Consider the following 20,895-nt stretch of genomic DNA (forward strand, 5'->3'; position numbering starts at 1 on the left):
AGGCAAACATTTTATGGAATAATATGCAAATTGTCACTCAAGTCTTTGAAATTAATTAATTACTATAAACTAGCCGACCCGTGCCTACATAATTATATTAACTTTTGTACAGTCTAAAATCCAGCTTAAGAAATAATATGTACCCTAGATTAGAAATCATATAAAGCACATGGTTTTAAGGATAATGATCCAGTACATATGCAAAATAATTTTGACATATGCCTGACTACTACAAGATTAATTAATTAATAAAGTAAATAAATTAAGCAGTTTCATTACTCAGCAAAAAAACAATGCACATTGAACTTTGGAAAGAAGCAATTGGCTAATTCCGACTTCCTACAGCGTCTAGAATCATCACCGTGTCGATAAATATATTAAAATTTTGGTAATACCTCAAAACTTTGACCATGGATATCTCCATAACCATGGGGTTTTGAGGTGTGACAGTGTTACCTTGTATAGATTCCCCTACACCCTCCGCCCTCCACACCCAAAAACCCCATAATTCTGTTTTTCTAATTCGGTTTTTCCTAGTCTAGATCTTAGCCATTAATACATTTCTATTTTTAGAATACTTACATTTTGACGTGTCTTCTAAAACCAATTCGCTTAAACTTTCTAATCTTGTCCTTTCTCATAAAACAACAATTTGTTTGATGTTTAATGTTGTTACTATGTAACTGCTTTATTGAATTGTAATTTGCACTCAATATATTGTTGGAATACTTGTTATTTTCTTGTTCGCTATAACTGTAGCTCATGATAATCACCTCGTAGACTTATTATGAATTTGTTTCTATCTCTAGTAATATTTGCAATTATTCCTTTCAGAGGTCTTAATAACCTTTCAGCTAATAAGACCAAAAATAAAATGAGACACACCACGTAACTTATATTTTTCTAATAAAATAATGAAACTATATTAATTACAAGTTACACAGAAAATTCATTTAACTCCAAAGATACTATAATATTTATTAAAAACTTCAGATCAAGTACAGTTCGTGCCAATTTTAAAATTTTTATGACGCTTAAGATCGTAAATCGTTTTTAAAATCTTCATAAGATGAAAGAGAGAGATATAAGAGTTAAAAGACTGGTGCATAAGTGTGAGCAGGATCGACTTCCTTACGCCGTACGCGTGTTGTCAAAAATGATGCTGTGTCACGCTATTCCATTTTACCAATAAATTTTTACTTGTGCAAGTCGAAAACAGCAGTAAATATACTTTTTCTTTTTTTATGTCACACTACACATCGATAACTTATATTATTTGTGCTTTGTATGATAATTTTACGTTGTTGTCTTATTATGAAATAATGTTGAAGTTGTTATCGTAAAAAATTATGCTGAATAATTTCTGCGTATATTGACTGATTACTAGTTTTTCGGCCACTCTCAGAATGATGCAATTTTCTGAAAAATAACAAGATACGGCAAAATCAATACCTACTGTTTTGTATAAAGCTAAAAACAGACTAGGTAGCTGTTATATTTTTTCTATTAGTTTCATTTTTATTTTTTATGCTGAAGCATAATATAATTAATAAGTAACTTTTTTTATTGAGTATGATTTAATAATACAGTAATAATGTATACCTATGAATTGCTTCATTGTTTCATCATTACAGCCTATACAGTCCACTGCTGGACATAGGCCTCCACAAGTTAACGCCAAAAATAACGTGAACTCGTGTGTTTTGCCCTTAGTCACCACGCTGGGCAGGCGGGTTGGTGACCGCAGTACTTACTGGCTTTGTCGCACCGAAGACGTTGCTGCCCGTCTTCGGCCTGTGTATTTCAAAGCCAGCAGTTGGATGGTTATCCCGCCACCGGTCGGCTTTTTAAGTTCCAAGGTGGTAGCAGAACTGTCTTATCCCTTAGTCGCCTCTTACGACAACCACGGGAAGAGAGGGGGTGGCTATATTCTTCAGTACCGTAGCCACACTGTACAACTTTATCAAATACTTGTTTTCATAAAAATTGTTTTTAAAATTTATCTCGGTGTTCGATAGATAACATACCTTTGAGATTCGTAGGTAATATACCTTTAAATAAATACGCTTGAGCCTGTCTCACTGCTGGGCAAAGGCTTATTTCCCCATGTAGTAGAAGGATTAGAGAGAGAGAGACATTTAACCCACTACGCTGCTCCAATTCGGGATGGCGTATGCATATGTAGGTATATAATGTTTAAATAAACAACATAATAGGGTATTCCCCGATGTTTGGGAAAAATATTTTAGCAAAATAAACACGCTTTCATGCCATAAAATTAAATTATATTTTAAGCGTTTTCTATTTCCGCGAAAACGTTATCAGTCATTTTGATGACGTAATATGGTTATTAACAAAGCAGTGTATGACGTATGTAAGACCGAACTCGTTCAATACCTCAAAAGTTCAATACATCATACATATACTCTTTATCGTTCAACGTTAACAGCTACAAATATTTGGTGTTTTTGAGTAAAATAATGAATTACAATAGCTATCGTTGGTGTGTAGTGTCTAGCAAATACTAGAATTAAAAAAAAAAAAAAAACTATTAAGTCTTAATTTGGCAGTAACATAAGGAATAAAACATAACCTAACACTTTCTAACATTATTTTTCAAATTAGGTATACCTTGCACTTACATAAAAAAAAAAATGTAAGTATAATATAACAAGTAATACTTACAAAGATGTTTTAAAATTCCTAAATTCGGCAGAACAGAAGTCAAGGTATTTTAATAAATAAATAGATACAAATGAAATGCACTAACGAAAGAGCACAAGTGTTACTCATTGAAGATAAAGTTCATAGATAAGTACCTAGCTGTTTACAGCACTGACAGAATTTTGTTATTGTCCGTATGACGTTGTGGCGACATCTGTCACGCGAAATACGAACAACTACGAAACTACGTAATTAAAGAAAAACTGACGTATGCTACATCGCGCTATCAGAGTTTTCAAAGTAATTAAGTATATATACAAAAACCCGACAACAACCGTTGGGGGTTCCAACCCTCTTGTAGCAGAGGCCTGCTCCTACGTAGGTAGAGGAAACGTACAGACGAGACTTAGCCTAAGCGCGCAGCCGCGGCGGCCAGCGAAATGTATGTACATCGTATCATTAAGCGCGCACTTGGCCGAGATCATTGCGGCGTACCTGCGGCCAGCCGGCCGCCGCGGCCATCGAGATTCGAAGAATTGTACGATCGTGCGCTAGCGTGCGCGCACTGGTCGCCGCGGATAGATATTTTACTCTTTACGGAGTGTTCAAATTATATCTTTATGGGCTATGGCTTGGGAGCGACGCTTGCGGCTGGTCGCGACACTCGCGGCCTGGTCGCAATACTGGCCGCTGTGGCCTGGCCGCCAGTGCGCGCTTAGCCTTAGACGTCCTAAACACGTCTTGACAGACCCCGACGACAGAATAACCGTAGCCAACGCCCCTCTCGTAGGTAACACACCCACACACAGAACACTCACGCACCGCCTTCGCCGGCGAAGACGAGGTCCCCCGGGTTAGGACGGCTCGGATACGCTTAGGCGCATCGACCGTCCACAACTCGCCGCAGCGCTCCGCATAGCGCCTCCTCCATCCCGACGACGTTCTAAGCCGAGGTGCGATCTCGCTAGGAGACACCCTTAGGACGAACGTCACCCCCGTGCCCGCCGAAAAGGGCCCACATCTTCCTTCGCGGCCGGTTGCCTAAGTGCCCGGCCTCTCTCACCGTTGACGCTGTAAAGGCCAGTAGGGCCAACAGCAACTGACATTTCGAAAAAAAAAAAAAAAAAAGAAAAAAAAAAACAACCGTTGGGGGCGCAGTAGCCCGCCGGACACAACTTCCGTCTGGTCCGAGGATCCTCCCTTTTCCGCACGCTACAACGTCATACCATGGCGGGTCGTGTTTTAGGTCACGTGATATACAGATTAAAATATACGACTTTTAATTTCAGTATATTAAAACAATAATGTGCTATTATGATTACAAATCAGAATATTTAAGTATATTTCTACATAAATTTTAATTTTTATCAAGTTTTATAATTTATTTTTCACTACCGAAAGTACCCACAAGTATTATATACAATAACCACAATATTTTTTGTTACTAATATACTTTTCTCTATCTTTTCAGACCCTCAAATTACGTACTGAATAGATGAGAACGAAATAATAAAAAAGTTCGTGTGTGCAAAGTACACATGTCAGAAGTGAAACTTCTTTGGCAAACTAATTTTTAAGTCTCATTTATATTTATACAAATCTAAAACTTTAGATTTCAGTTCCAGCGCCGTCGAGAAAAACGTTGCCGTTTCATCAAAACGTTGCCATTTCATCCGTAAAAATTTCGAAAATTGTTTATTTAATCTATCCATCAATTAGCTTTTAGAAGTCTACTGCTGGACGTAGGCCTCTTTTAATGTTCGCCACTTCGTCCGGTCCTGTGTCCTCTGAATCTAGTGGCTTCCCACTGTCTTCTTTAGGTCTTCAGTCGACCTGGTTGGAGAGTAGCCTGTGCTCCTTTTGCCGATACGTGGTCACCATCTGAGAACGTTCTTTCCCTATTGGGTGTCGGTTCTTCTAACAATATGGCCTACCCATTGCCACTTTTGCTCGTAGATTTTGAGAGCTATGTCGGTGAGTCTTGTTTGTCTTCGGATTTCATCGTTTCGGATTCTGTCACGTAGAGATATATTAAGCATAAGTCTCTCCATCGCTCGCAATGCTGGGCATCACACAGTGGTAAAATACTTTTGACTTCCGACACCGAAGTATACTGAACGAGAAGATACTTTGTAATTTTCCGAATGCTGTCAAACCGAGTTGGATTCTACGAGTTACCTCTTTCTCGAAGTTGAACTTAGCAGTTAGCAGTCAACAATGATGGGTATGGGTTATCTTGTCCATGTGTCGCGCGTTAAAAAAATATGTAATAAATATATGTAAATGTAATTAAATTAAAAGAGCATAGAATAAGAGAATATTAATTCTTTCTTAACGCGACGAACTAAATCACAGAGAGGTAAATGTTGTATATTTAAAGTTAGCGATCCGTTTGGATTGGAGAACAAAATTAAATTAGACTAACGTAGAAAGTAATATAATACAAGGAAACACAATTTTAAGCTTAATACAAATGAAGACCTAGGAAAAGGAAGGAGCCGCACAGCACCAGCACTTATATAGTGTTGAACCTTATCTACACCGCGAACCCCACCAACGACTACTTACGCAGCCCTACGTCACACGAAAAACGCTAATAGCGAAACGCCTAGCAATGAAGAATAATAATTCGACGAAACGAAATAATTGATAAGAGAATGAACGCAGAATAAAAATATACGTTACCCATGTTCATCTTAAGAACTACTTATTGTAAGGCGCTATGGAGGTCAGTGCCTAGCATAGTATTGAGTTCCTCCAGGGATTCCGGCAGGACCACAATATCATCGCCAAATCGAATGTGTTGTGTTGTTTATCCTGCGAGCAATGTTAAGATGAAAGAAGAATGTGAGTTAAGACCCTCAAAACAGCTTATAGACGTGACTCAGAAGCGCGATGGTTCTATAGTTCTGAATTTGAGTAAGATATTTTCTGCAATGTCCTACCTCAATAAATATAAAACATAATTCCTAATTGGACAACTTTCTTTGGCTATTTCTTTGGTGCTAAAGGATTTCATTTATCATTACAAATAACTTTGGCATTTGAAAATAAGCGCTCTGAAAGAATTGATTGTGTCTATCACAATTCTAATTAACCCCACCGGCGACAAGTTTTCGACATGGTCAAAAGGTGCCAGACTACCCACTGAAACCCCTCATGTCCCTCGTCGTCACCCTCGTCGTCATAATCGGGGCCCACTAGATCACTAACGTATGCAACCGTGATGCTCCGATGAGCTCTAACGGGTACGGGTGGAGAGTGAGAGGGATGGTGCCCTACCCTCACTCTATTATGGAGGGTAAAGGAGCGCATACTGGCGTCTCCTTCTCCCTTCGTCGCGACGTATCCATCGGAACGCTAAGGTTAATTCGAGCTACGCCCAACTCAAGTGACTAAGTCGAGTTGATAAATCACTATTTATAGTCTGTAAAATCGTAATTGACGTTATGTCGTTTTTCCGTCATAAATCCGAATGCTTTGCTTTGCTATTTTGATTAAAAGAAGCAAATCTTAGGGAAGCAAAGAAAAAGAAGGATAATCTTAAGTTGTTTTATAACAGTGCAGTCATTGATATTTTGTGAGGTGATTTAACTTGATTTTTTTCATACTCTTAAATCGTGGCTGTAAAAGCAGCCAGTGTTTTATAGATTTTGACATTTTTGCAAAAAAACACGAATAACACCTTACAAAACTTTTTTTTATTGAAGTAGTTATTTTCAGTTTATTCCGAAATGCCTTTCGATAATAACGCGGAGTCTGAACCATCACATTTGTAAATTTATTCACTAATTTCTGCATAAATACGTAATAGAAAACAAGGTGAGTGCAGATGTTATTTTTTCGTTGTATCTTCGTTGTCATATGTATGACCTTGTAGAGAATTATACATATAATATGTATAAAAAAGCCCTTTAAACGTAAACATGTCTAACATAAAAATGTAGTTATAAAGTATGACAGTTGGAATTTTTAATTCTTAATTTATGTTGAAAAGTGCACATATGTAATTTTATTTAATTTTGGGGTTTTGAAAAATCCAGCTATATGAACTCGGTAAGCCTAAAGACAATCGGGATCTAATTATATTTTCGTTACAAGAAAAAATTAACTTACCACCTTTGAGGATAGAATAACGCTTGGTTCCGGCGCTGTGGGAAGAGCAGCCCTTCCTCCACACCTCCAGCTTCAAAAAAACACTAGGGGTAGGGCAGACCAAGACCACGTGGACAGTGGGGTGCTTCAATTCGGTTTTGGGTATTTCTCGAATTTCTATACCTATATTCTAGCTCACAACCCCCCCCCCCCGTTCACCCCCTCCCCCTCAAACCCCATAAATTATAATAGCCCCGAACTCGAAGAATCTTTCCTTATATCAACAATACCAGTGATATATTTTTATTGTTTTAGAATAATGTCTTTAATAGAGGGTGTTGGTGATGAAGTGGTGCAATTTGTGGTTGTTTTACTAGTTGTGGTGATTGCGTCTTTAGCGTGGTGGTCCACTAATGCAAGACCTGATAGATACAGAACTGTACTGGTTATGCGATCTCGTCCTCATCACCCTGTCACTGTCAGCATACTAACTAGTGAGTGCTTAAAAAAAATTCATTCATTCTACAGGAAATATAAAGATCCACGAAGTAGTAATATAAGTAAAGATAAAGGCCCATATAGTAGTTGTAAAAAAAAAGTAACCTTCTATCATAACTTCTGTACAAATATTTTATAGAATTTCAACAACTTTACAGTATCTATGTTTTATGATGCAATCATTTATTGCATAGTTAAAAAGTATTTAACGTAATTTATCTTATTTTAATTGTGGCATTAAATTTAAAATTTTGTATTTGTGGTATTTTCAGGGTCAAATATAACAAACACTCAGTTTAATACTAGTCCGCCATCGACATCTGAATCAATGGGTAAATAATTTTATATTAAAATTAAGAAAATGCATTATTTGATATATCATTAATTACATACTTTAAAGTTACTATTTGTTACTAATATGTAATATTGATTGATAGCTACAAGTACAACGAGTTCCGATAATGAAAATAGCAGAGACAGTAGAGTAATACCTTTACAGGAAATGGATAGCATTGTTGATGCAGATATGGCAATGTTGGACAACAATCGCTTACATTTTTACCGAAGGATTGACTGTAAGACTATATATAGCATTACTTTGTCCTGTGTCTTAGTCAGTAATAATAAAGCTTTTTATTTGGAAGCTAGCTGTACCCTGTGGTTACATCCTTTAATTTGAGAAAAATTATATGGTAAAAATATAATGTAGTTTATAGCCTTCCTCGATAAATGAACTATCCATCATAAAAAGAATTTTTCTTCCTGAGATTGCCATGTTGAAACAAACAACCAAACTTTTTATCTTTAGAATATTATTATAGATAACCATTTATTTTAGAAATACAAAATGCCTTTTAGTAAAGGTCTTCTCCAATGATTTCCACCATTGTCTACCTTGAACAACCTTTTGTTAGTTTGTTTGATCCTACTGTTAGTTAAATTGCTTAGCCATTAAAAGTTTTTACTATTTATTTCAATTATAACAAGGGATGTTTAAAAAATAATATACTAGCCCGTTGGTAAAAATAATATATAAACTGTGTTTTAGTACAAAATTAGTAACATGTTGCATTAAATACAGCGTCACCAAGTCTACACATCTTTATCAACTATGTAATCCTGCACCGAGTAATAAGCTTTATCTATTAATTTTTTTTTTTAATAAAAAACTTTAAATTTATGTTGAGACAGTTCCAAAATTGTTTGTGGGATTAATCTATTAACATTCAAAAATTTTAAAACTAAAGAAATCATTGGTAATTCTGAAAATATATGTACGAGTACATGCAGTAGTTGTTTAGATTTCAAGTGCTTTTTCTTCCACAATATAGAAAATCATAATACGAGTTCTTATACCAATTTCTTATACTTTTTCAGCTCCTCCGAATAATCAAACAGTATCTGAAACTCAAAGTGAAGAAGCAGATAACACAGAGGAACAAGAACCAGCCAGTAATGCTCAGATAAGAGAAATGGATAGTATAGTTAGCGCAATGGAAGCTGATGTCACAACTGGATGTGATTTCTTTACAAGATCAAGTGGTAAGTTTTTTGTTATGCTTGTCAAAATTTTGTGTGTCAGAGCTCAATATCCTATATTGCTCCACTGGGGGTTGGCAGATACTCGTATGTTACCTACTATGAGAAACAATCCCTATCAAGTGTCTATGATAATAAACGGGAAAGCTTTAATATTCTCTGAGACACGGCTGGGAGACAAAGCAGTTGTTAAATATATTTAAATTTAATAATAATATTCTTTATGATATGTACAAAGGCAGTCTTATCGCTGAAAGATCAATATCTTCCAGAGAACCTTTGTGTATAGTTAGTTAGTTAGTTGTGGGCTCGATTTTCCGCATTTAGACTCAATGCTGGTCCATTGCTGGGCTGACTAGTTCAGCCAGCCCAGCTCCTTCCAGAAGCTCAGAAGCCTCCTGGGGCGGAACCCTGGGTATAGGACACGAAACAGAAACTGCAGTAAGGTAGTGAACAAATAATTAGGGTACATTAAATTTATTGGTTAAAAAAATTAGATATGAATATCGCTAGTCGCTTCCTGCTGTCTATATGCTTAGATCTTTATAATTACGCAACGGGTTTTGCTGCAGTTTTCTTTAGTAAATAGTGTGATTCCAGAGGAAGGTTTATATAATACATGTACAATATAGTAGAGGAACACTGTGTGGGTCGTTAGTTTATTATAATATTGTTCCTGTTTAAAGTAATCACTTATTTCTTTGTAAAATATTCTGTATTTTTAGAATCCCATTCTACATTAAAACCCCAGACAAAACCTAATCAAAAAAAGGAAGCATCGACGGAGCAAGAAATTGGAGATATGGAAAGAGAAAACGTCAGTGGAACGTCCAGTGATGAAACAGACAATAATGGGGATGAAAGAAAAATACTTATTAAACTTAAATATCTTAATGATACTTTAAAAGAGGTAGAAGGCAGTCTTGATGAACTTTTAAAGGATTTCAAAAGGTGCGAACATATTATATTATCACTTTTTCTAGTTGATACTTGATTGTGTTAAAAATTCTTTAGTTTAAAATTTTAACTCAAATTTAAAATAGGGTACTTTCGGTAGTGAAAATTAAATTATAAAATTTGATAAAAATTTAAATTTATAAAAACACAATTAAATATTCTGATTCGGAATCGTAACAGTAGGTTATTGTTTTATTATATTGAAAGTAAAAGTCGTATATTTTAATCTATATATATCACGTGACCTAAAATCGACCCGCCATGATATAACGTCACACGAACAATAACAAAAACAAAGTTCTGTCAGAGCTGTAAACAGCTAGGTACATATCTATGAACTTTAACTTCAAGGAGTAACACTTGTGCTCTTTAGTTCGTGCATTTCATTTGTACCTATTTATTTATTAAAATGCAAAAAATGTTTTGTAAAAGCAGATAGTACGAATCTGCCAAAAATTGATTCAATTATGGTTGCAAAGTTTTTTGTATGTAACCCAGACTTTTGTTCTGCCGAATTTCGGAATGTTAAAACATCTTTGTAAGTATTACTTGTTATATTATACTGTTCTTTTTATGTAGGTATACTTAATTTAAAAAATAATGTTAGAAAGTTTAGGTTATGTTTTATTCCTTATGTTACTGCCAAATTAAGACATAATAGTTTTTTTTAATGCTAGTATTTGTACAGCTAGACACTTCACACCAACGATAGCTATTGTAATTCATTATTTTACATATAATTGTGTTTGCAGACAAACGAAAAAAAACCGACTTCAATTACATCGACAAGTAATACAACGTAGATCGACGACAAAATAGTCAAGTAACTACGCGTTATCAAAGATTACTCAAAAAGTAGTTATCAGATCTCGATAAAATTTTAATGTGACCACATGAATAACACCAGCTTTTCATTAAATTAAAAATTATCAAAATCGGTACACCCAGTAAAAAGTTATTGCGGATTTTCGAGAGTTTCCCTCGATTTCTCTGGGATCCCATCATCAGATCCTGGTTTCCTTATCATGGGACTAAATTAGGGATATCCCCTTTCTAACAAAAAAAGAATTATTCAAATCGGTGTATCCAGTAGAAAGTTATGCGGTATAATAAAACGTAGGTCGACGACAAAAGCGTCAAGTAAAAACGCATTATTAGATATAACTCGAAAACTAGTTGTTAGATCTCAAATAAATTTAAATGGGACCAATTGACACACACCACTTTTCGATTAAAAAAAAAATTTGTCGAAATCGGTCCAACCGGTCAAAAGTTCTGATGTAACATACATTAAAAAAAAATACAGTCGAATTGCGAACCTCCTCCTTTTTTGGAAGTCGGTTAAAAAAACACCAAATATTTGTAGCTGTTAACATTGAACGACAAAGAATGTATATTCCGTTTTTTTGGAAGAGTCTTATTTGGTAAACAAACCCCTGTCAATCGTAATTCACCTTTTTTCCGCATTTATCACTCACTTTCACAACACATTAGCTTTCGGAAATTTGTAAAACTCATTTACTATTTATTTCACTAAAAACAAATATCAATTTAACATTTTAAGCACATAAAAATTATTAAAATACGGATTTAGAGCGTACATATAATTAATATTTTCGAATATGACATTTTAATATCTTATTTTATGACGTAAATAGGGATGTGGTCATAATATTTTTAGAGGTGAATGAGTATAAGAGAATGAACAGTATGAGCGATAAAATAGGCCGTGTTTTTCACTTATATTTTAAATTTTCACGAATCATAATTTGTTAATCACTACATAGTATAAAACAAAGTCGCTTTCTCTGTCCCTATGTCCCTATGTATGCGTAAATCTTTAAAAGTACGCAACGGATTTTGATGCGGTTTTTTTAATAGATAGTGATTGAAGAGGAAGGTTTATATGTATAATAACATCCATTAAATGGTGGAGAAATACTGTTATTTTTAAGGTTTCTAATGTGATATCGTAAATAATTACATTTTTTCCGCTTACATTGCAAACGCAGGCTGAACCCTACGAGATTTATCAAAATAATGTTCTAAGTATTGTACACATTGAAAAGGTCTACAGAAAACTTCGCTATGGTATATGTCTATCTCTTATGGATATCCCACAATAACATTTTTTTGTCATTTACTTTTTACGAAAAATAATGGCTAATTTTCAAAGCGATTTTAACCAATACAGCATTATTCCTTATCTAATTAAATACCTTAAATACATTGTTGATTTAATATAGATCTATATGGCCCTTTACAGCATATGATTTAAATGAATATTTTCGAAAATATTACAGATTTAAAAATTGCGGTATGTAGCGTTTGCGGCGGTTCCGGCCGGCTTTTACTCTAAAGTTAACGCGTGCGGGCCACGGGCAGTAATGAATAAATCAAAACTACTGGATCGATTTTAATCATTTTTTTCAGTGAATGACATAGGCTATAATTATATTTTATACCCGTGCGAAGCCGGTGCGGGTCGTTAGTAAGTTACAAAACAATGTTACCGTAAAGCGATTTGTTAATATGTTTTAGATTTTGTTTTTTTTTTTTTTTATGTTGAGCGTAAAATATGCTGACAAAATATTATAAATGTCAATCTTTTAAAGTAAAGTGTTTATTGTAAAGGTTTTATTTTATATTATGAATATTTCTGAATATCAATTTCACCCTGAAAATTTTTAACGCTATCCCATATAATATAAAAGTATATATAGCACATGGCATTGGCATAAAAGTTTATTATAGTTCACAAAAAATTTTGTGGGACTTTTGTATGAGACTTAGGATTACCCAATGAGAGCTACGTGAGCAACAGTGTTATCAACCTTTTTGTTGAGATGTTATAGAGTGTGCCGCCGGCGCAAGGTTTTATATTTATAGTAAATACAAATAATGTGACAATAATACTAATAGGGTCGACTTTTTTTTCTAGACACAGGCGGCCCTATTTTGTTGTCAATTTTATTTGTGACGTCTTTTTTACCCACCATTTCGCTTATAAAATGAAATATAAATTTGTTGCCTTTTATGCTCGATGCTCGATTAATATTATTATTATTATTTTTTTCGTAATTCTGTACCTCTACTAATTCTATTTTTAAAGGGGAAACAAACAATTACTAAAACACTTATTCAATAATATAAGTAAAACATAAATCAATCAAGCTTCCACATAAAATTAACCCAAATGTTTGATTACAATAATGTTATTAAATTTTGAAGAATTTATGTAAAATACTCTTATATTTACCAACTTTGTATATTTTATAATTTTGTACCTATGTGACAGAGGTTAAGTTAGTAAATCATCAAGACCCGTTTTTTTTTAAACCGACTTCGAAAAAAAAGAGATTCACTATTTGATTGTATTATTTTTTTTATGCTACCTCAGAACTATTGACTAGGTGGACCGATTTTGCTGATTTTTTTAATCGAAAGGTGGCGTGTGACATTTGGTCCCTTTAAATTTAATTGGGATCTGATTGTCGTACTTTTCGAATTATGCGTATTTACTTGACTATTTTTTCGTCGACCTACGTTGTGTTGTTCCACATAACTTTTTACTGGGTATACTGAATTTGATGATCCTTGTTTTAATCGAAAGTTGATGCTTGTCTTGTAATCCCGTTTAAATTTTGTCAAGACCTGAAGTCTACTTTTTGAGTAATCTTTGATAACGTGTATTTACTAGACTATTTTTTCGCCTACTTACGTTGTATTAACTCGTCGATGTAGTTCGTCGTTTTTTTTTCCTTTATGAGCAAAATTTAAAGAAAATTTAACATATTAAAATAATTTGTTTCGGAGCAGTCTGTAGTTCTGTACATACATTTCCGTTTTGTGTTTACCTCTTTAAAATAAACTTGGTTAAGTTTTTAGAAGTGTGTAGTTTAATGTTAATGTATTATTTAATAATGTATAAAAAATGTAAAATATTTTTCAAACAAATTAGTTTCATTGACAAACTATTGTTATTGCGCCAATATACAGGTTTTCGATTACTAAATGCGTCCCTTCAAATGGGGGGTTCTATAGGTGTAATAGATTACGTTCCGCGTTATAAAAAATCCTAGCCGTTTTTAAATTTGACATTGTTTAAATTGACGATCAACTTCATTCCGCGTGATTTACATTAAAAAACATGGCCACATTAAATAAAAAACATTCTACGACTGAGCCGACTCGTGACATTTTTTGATGGGGTTCACAAAAAATAAACGAAAAAGTACAGCTTGACATTAATTTATTTGTATAGAAAATCCATTCCGTCCACGATTCACATGCGCCAGCTCCACACACCAGACATGGAAACTAAAATCATTTATTGCTTTCTTCACATCCCACACAACCAAAGGGTTTTAAAATATTGTTCAGATTTAAAAACACGCGTAAAAGATATAGTTTTCGTAAATTCGTAATACATTTTTGAGTAAGTAGTAAGTACAATTTCAGTTCGAAGCACATTTTGAGTCTTTTCACAATTTTTAATAAAAGATTGTGAAAAGTGTATTGTTCCATTTTTAAAACAAAATGTCGCGCACAAATTATTTTTATTTATTACTTATTTAAAAGAAAAACTGCTAAATAACTGACGAAGCCGACACTTTTATTTGTATACATAAGAATGGCATTAGGCAAATTATTCCCGCGGCGCGTGGCACACCCCGCACGCCGCACGGTCGAATCTGCGGTAGGTATAGCAACGTCGCGTGTGAGCGGTGCTCCAGATTAGGCTAATTTCTCATATGAATTCTTTTACTTCACGGTCGGCCTGTCTCTTTCACACTCATTGAATACAGTGTTTGGAATCGTACTAAACTTCGTTTCATTGAATGTAATCACTCGTAAAAGTTAAAGGCATAGTAGAATGTAAATAATTTAATGTAGTATAGTATTTAATATTAAGAAATATAGGATTTAAAATTATCTGTGTAATTATTAAATAATGTAAAATTATCTGTGTAATTTTAAATCCTATATTTGGAATGGTAGTACACTACACCACCGCTCTTTAGAATGAGCTGCCTCTGTTCTACGAGAAAAAGAATTCGTTTCCATATGCGGTTCTTTCGTTGTAAGCGGCAGTAGGTACAAATATTTCACTTTATCGACGTTTTTTAGGGCTACGAAAAATCGTATTGGAAGGTAATGCAGAAGTACATCGTCACAGTAGCTCGCATATTACGACAAAGTAAAATTTAAAAGGGGGCTAGGATTTTTTTTTTTTCACTTGAAAGAACGCAGTAAGGAGTCGAACACCTTTAATTTTATACTATTAAACGAGCAATTGTTGTTCAATAATTAATAATAATATAATGAATTTCGGGGGAGATAAATAAATCTAGCTTTGGATTTTTAGAAAATGTCGTTTTATCCCAGTTTTTTGGCTATAATATTGGCTATAATATCGTTAGAATACGAAGGTAAATTTCGCCTTTGCCAATAAAGTTGTAATAGCTCAGGTGGGAAATCGGCCGGCGCGACCGACCGTAAAGACCACGGTTCAAATCCTCAATTAAATTTTCAGATAGATTATTATTTTTACTTTTATTTTCTAATTGCACTCGTTATTTTTTATTTAAATAGCCAGTTCTTATTTTTTATTATTATATCGGTAAAATCGAAAAACTATTTTCATATTTTATCTTTACACACTTCAGCCTATCGCTGTCCAGCAGAGACCCCCAAGCATAGCCCGTTCCATTGCACGTTGAGCGACTTTAAACTTGTGGACCAGTCCCTTCGTCAGTGACGAAGACACTGACGAAGGGACTATTTTATCTTTATTATTTTTTAATTATTTTTTTATTCTTGATTTTTTTTTATCTGTTTATATTTCTTTTATTACTGTCGGTAAAAAAATATTATTCATATTTTATAAATATGTAATTCGTATTAAAAGGCCGCCGCGTTGGCGCAACGACTACAGCCATGGATTGGCGGTTGCAGCCATGGATTGTACCCGTTGCGCTGGCGGTTGCGGGTTCGATCCCCGCATATGACAAACATTTGTATTGGCCATACAGGTGTTTGCCGTGGTCTGGGTGTTTGTGCAGTCCTTGTGGGTCTCCCCACCGTGCCTCGGAGAGCACGTTAAGCCGTCAGTCCCGGTTGTTATCATGTACACCTGATAGCGATCGTTATTCATAGTAAGGGAATATATCCGCCAACCCGCATTGGAGCAGCGTGGTGGATTAAGCTCTGATCCTTCTCCTACATGGGGAAAGAGGCCTATGCCCAGTAGTGGGATATTACAGGCTGAAGCGTCGTATTAAAATATGATTTCTAAAAAACACGATTTACTAAAAATACCGAGCTAAGCTCGGTCACCCAGGTACTATCTAATGAGGTGTAAAAAATTTCTACAATATTGTTAATATTTCAGGCGGCACTTCTCGGCGGAACTGTGTGAGGATCGACGCGTACGGCTCATCTTCCGCGGTCGAGTGTTAGGTGATGAGGCGGCCACCTTGCGTGCCTGTGGCCTTCATCATCATGCTGTGGTGCACTGCCTTGTACACCCTTCACGTGCGCCACGCTCCGCCGAGCAGGTACGAGTGCGTACAAACACACACACGCGCGTGCGCGCTTTCGGCCTACACCATCGTGCTGTCGTGCACTGCCTCGTGCACCCTACGCGTGCGCCGCGGTCACCAGGCAGGTACGATGGCACGCGAATGCGCACGATCACACGGTCATACACGATGACACATAATCGCACGGTCACACACGACGACACACGATCACACACGTTTACTCACGATCATACACTATCACTCACGCTTACTCACGATCATACACTATCACACTCGTCTACACGCGATCACACACACACACACACATACACATATAAACGTCGTGCATTGCCGTCGTGCACTCCTCAGGCGTCGCGCAGGAGAAGGGAGAAGAACTTGTACAACCACACAAATACTAGTACGCGTATGAACATACGCCCACTAACACACACACACACACGCACGCACGCACGCACGCACGCACCCACCCACGCACGCACGCACGCACGCACGCACGCACCCACGCACGCACGCACGCACGCACGCACCCACGCACCCACGCTCGCACGCACGCACGCACGCACGAACGCACGCACGCACGCACGCACGCACGCACGCACACACACACACACACACACACACACAGACACACACTATTGTCGGTACCATCAAGATGTCTTACACTGCCCCTCACTGTCCATAGAGTTGCTGTCTTAGAATGTTCTACTACTTTTAATATAGGCCTTTCATTGATTCGAAACTTAATACTTTTCACTAACGCAAACTGATACTAGCCCGTAATTGACAAGACAATGTTCCCGGCGACAGCAACAGCAGCACGGCCCCGCCGAGGCCCCGGCGCGCGCGGTGTCGGAGGCGGCGCCCGAGCGCGCCTGGGACCTCGAGAACATACTCATGACGCTCGTCTCCGTCGCGCTCACCGTCGTCTGGTTCTTCAGGTTCGTAACTAGGCAACGTGCGTGAACCGCGATAGTTCGGTTTTTACACGATTGCAAAAATAGTTCTAAATTCGATTTTTCAAATGAAAGAGGTTCGCAGATTGAGTTTTGTTTTTGTTTTAATTTGGATATGTCGTGGGATATTTTGATTAAAACGTAATTAGTTTTTTAAAATTTGATATAAAAAACTCGAAAAATCGGGATTTTTAAATCGCGGTATGTGTAGTATAAATAAAAGCGTTGATAGTGGCTGTGATAGCTTATAAAGTTAAATCGTGCACAAAATTATAATTAATTTGGAAACAGATTCCTTTTTCTTAGAATTGATGAAGTGTGATTAAATACACTTATAGTTTATTCTTGCTGTGTGGTTACGGCACTAACAACATAGCCACCCCCTCTCTTCCCGTGGGTGTCGTAAGAGGCGACTAAGGGATAACATAGTTCCACTACCACCTTGGAACTTAAAAAGCCGACTGATGGCGGGATAACCATCCAACTGCTGGCTTTGAAATACATAGACCGAAGATGGGCAACAGCGTCTTCGGTGCGACAAAGTCAGCCCTGCGGTCACCAACCCGCCTGCCCAGCATGGTGACTATGGGCAAAACACATGAGTTAACGCCATTTTTGGCGTGAACTTGTGGATTCCTATGTCCAGCAGTAGACTGTATTAAGCTGAAATGATGATGATAGTCGATTCACTTTAAAAAAGTCTGAAGTCTTTATTTGAATTGGTCAATTTGAATACGGCTTTCTAATTTACTGTGATGTAATTGGTCAGGACCTACTAAGCTAAGTAACAGCGTAATTCACTATTTTCTTAACGCAAATAGAACATAGTCCAATATAATTAGTATGATTGATGACATTACATTTTTCTACCAACTAAACTTATAGAAAAACTATTAAGGGTGAGTTGCACCTACTAACGTTAACGTTAAATATCTCACGTTAACGTAATATTGTTCGATAAATCGATAGCTAAGACAAAAACGCGTTGCACCATCTGACAATCGTTAAAATGACGTCATAATGTAACAATTACTATAACGACACACTGGGCCGGTTAACGTTAATCTTATGTCAAATTCCGTCACTACGTCATTAGTGAATCTTTGTTATTTATATTGAATCTTATATTATATTTGATATTTCCATTTGGTATGTCTTTCCTACAAGAAATTTTGTTAGTAAAATTGTATATTATTACAATCAAAATTTGTCAAAAAAGATTTGTATATTCCAATATTTAAAAAAGAAAGGTGTATCTCGAAAAAAATCGATAGATATAGTAAATGCGACGAAAACTCCATTTTGGGAAAAAAATTAATATGAGAGTACCATAATTAGACATTAATTTTTAACCGACTTCCAAAAAAGGAGGAAGTTCTCAATTCGACTGTATTTTTTTTTTTTTATGTATGTTACATCAGAACTTTTGACCGTGTGGACCGATTTCGACAATTTTTTTTTAATCGGAAGGTGGTGTGTGCCAGTTGCTCCCATTTAAATTTATTTGAGATCTAACAACTACTTTTCGAGTTATATCTAATAATGCGTTTTTACTTGACGCTTTTTGCGTCGACCTACGTTGTATTATACCGAATAACTTTCTATTGAATGTACCGATTTTGATAATTCTTTTTTTTGTTAGAAAGAAGATATCCCAGATTTAGTACCATGATAAGGAAACCAGGATCTGATGACAGAATCCCAGAGAAATCGAGGGAAACTCTTGAAAATCCGCAATAACTTTTTACTGGATGTACCGATTGTGATAATTCGACCTACGTTTTATTATACCGCATAACTTTCTACTGGATACACCGATTTGAATAATTCTTTTTTTGTTGGAAAGAAGATATCCCTAGTTTAGTACCATGATAAGGAAACCAGGATCTGATGATGGGATCCCAGAGAAATCGAGGGAAACTCTTGAAAATCCGCAATAACTTTTTACTGGGTGTACCGATTTTAATAATTTTTAATTTAATCGAAAGCTGATGTTTGTCATGTGGTCACATATAAATTTTATTGAGATCTGATAACTACTTTTTGAGTAATCTTTGATAACGCGTCGTTACTTGACTATTTTTTCGTCGATCTACGTTCGTCGATTTACTCGTCGATGTAATTGAAGTCGGTTTTTTTTCGTTTGCGAGCAAACACAATTATTTATTAATATACATTAATATTTGATATCATCACTGTTTACATCACTCCAAGAATAATTAAATCGAACAAGTAAATTATTTTTATAAACTTTGTACTGAAGTTTTCGAGCATATCTCAAGTATTGCTACAAAAATTTACCCGCGTTCAATTTTGAGTAACACGTCTCATTGTACTAGTAACCCACTTAACTACAACATTAACTTTTTTTTATGGTGCAACCGCATAATTTTTATCTATTACTCGTTATTGTTATCGTTATTGTGAAATTTAACTGTAACTATAACTAGAGTTTTGGTGCAACTCACCCTAAGTATTTAATGTTAATAATTAGACGTAATATATTTATTCTAAAAATATAAGTACATAATTGTAGTGTTATTTAGATATGTGGTCAATAAATTTGTTTTATTTTTGCCATTTTGTTTTTATAATAAATTTACATACAAAAAATAATACATAATTAGGTTTATATTTCACCCAGGCGCCAAAATCGAACCCAAAACCCAAACTCGACGCCAGAATCGAACCCAAAACAAACCAAGAAACTACGCCATTGGGCTAGTATAATGTATAATACTTATAACCGTAATAAAGTTAAACTTTTATTTACAGGTGTGAATATTCTAATATGTTTACCGCAAGTGCAAGCGTTGCCTTGTTCGGATTGACTGTGTTCTATAGCGTAGCTATATTCGGTCTATATCTCTCAGATACATTCCACTTCGACAGACGCCCCGCACAGCCAGTACCTAATAACTAGAAACTATGTAAACGTTACTTATAAACCGCCTTTTATATCTAAAATGTATTCAATGAGCCCTTTGGACGATTGAAATGGTACTATGTCGATGTTTTTGAAAACAAAAAATATGTTACCACAGCATTTCTGCTCATTATTAAACGATTTTAGCTTGAAATAAACTATCTAAAATAGTTTGCCTGATAATGTTACATATTCGAGTGCTCTTGGATATCCACGAGTTTTTAATGTTGTAATATTTTTAAAAAACGAAAAAAAAAGGTTACATAAAGTGAAATTTAAATTTGATTTTAATTTTAAGAGGCAGTTAATCTATTGTTTGTTTGTACTTCGACAGTTTTATATGTTAAGGTACATTTTTGTCATAAAAGATCATTCATTACTATTTATAAATAAAAGATGTTGATAGCAGATTGAAATTTGTGTATTTTTGTTATTTGTTGGTTTTAAAAAAATAAATTTAATTATATCTAAAAACAAGATACTTACAAAGTACAAAGCGTTTTTGTTTTTGTACCGTCCAAATAATCTCAATCATTGTTGTATTCATGTTTTATTTATTCGTTCAACGGATCATTGTCGCTATTATTAACAACTAGCTACCCGCCCCGGTTTCGCACGGGTGCAATGCTGATACTAAATATAAAATAAATATTTGCAATGTAAGCGCAAAAAATATGTTTATTTACGACATCACATTATAAACCTCTAAAACTACCAG

At 35.4% G+C, this 20,895-nt stretch overlaps 1 protein-coding gene across 1 annotated transcript; it reads left to right on the plus strand.

The window, feature by feature from the left end:
* Window positions 1-6,094: 6,094 nt before the first annotated feature.
* LOC123657573 (transmembrane and ubiquitin-like domain-containing protein 1) lies at window positions 6,095-20,593 on the plus strand. Its single transcript, XM_045593098.1, has 9 exons — window positions 6,095-6,486; window positions 7,075-7,253; window positions 7,530-7,589; window positions 7,695-7,832; window positions 8,635-8,799; window positions 9,522-9,747; window positions 16,148-16,313; window positions 17,106-17,236; window positions 20,027-20,593. Exons 2-9 carry the CDS (start codon window positions 7,079-7,081, stop codon window positions 20,172-20,174), a joined length of 1,209 nt encoding a protein of 402 aa, XP_045449054.1. The 5' UTR covers window positions 6,095-6,486; window positions 7,075-7,078; the 3' UTR covers window positions 20,175-20,593.
* The last annotated feature ends 302 nt before the right edge of the window (window positions 20,594-20,895 follow it).

Source organism: Melitaea cinxia, chromosome 11 (genome assembly GCF_905220565.1).
Source record: "Melitaea cinxia chromosome 11, ilMelCinx1.1, whole genome shotgun sequence".
NCBI lineage: Eukaryota > Metazoa > Arthropoda > Insecta > Lepidoptera > Nymphalidae > Melitaea > Melitaea cinxia.

Excerpts from the sequence above, each read along its gene's own strand:
- LOC123657573 (XM_045593098.1), top strand. The coding sequence starts at position 7,079 with ATGTCTTTAATAGAGGGTGTTGGTGATGAAGTGGTGCAATTTGTGGTT. Across the intron at positions 8,800-9,521 it reads TTTCTTTACAAGATCAAGTG|AATCCCATTCTACATTAAAA; the intron begins GTAAGTTTTTTG and ends CTGTATTTTTAG. Across the intron at positions 9,748-16,147 it reads CTTTTAAAGGATTTCAAAAG|GCGGCACTTCTCGGCGGAAC; the intron begins GTGCGAACATAT and ends TTAATATTTCAG.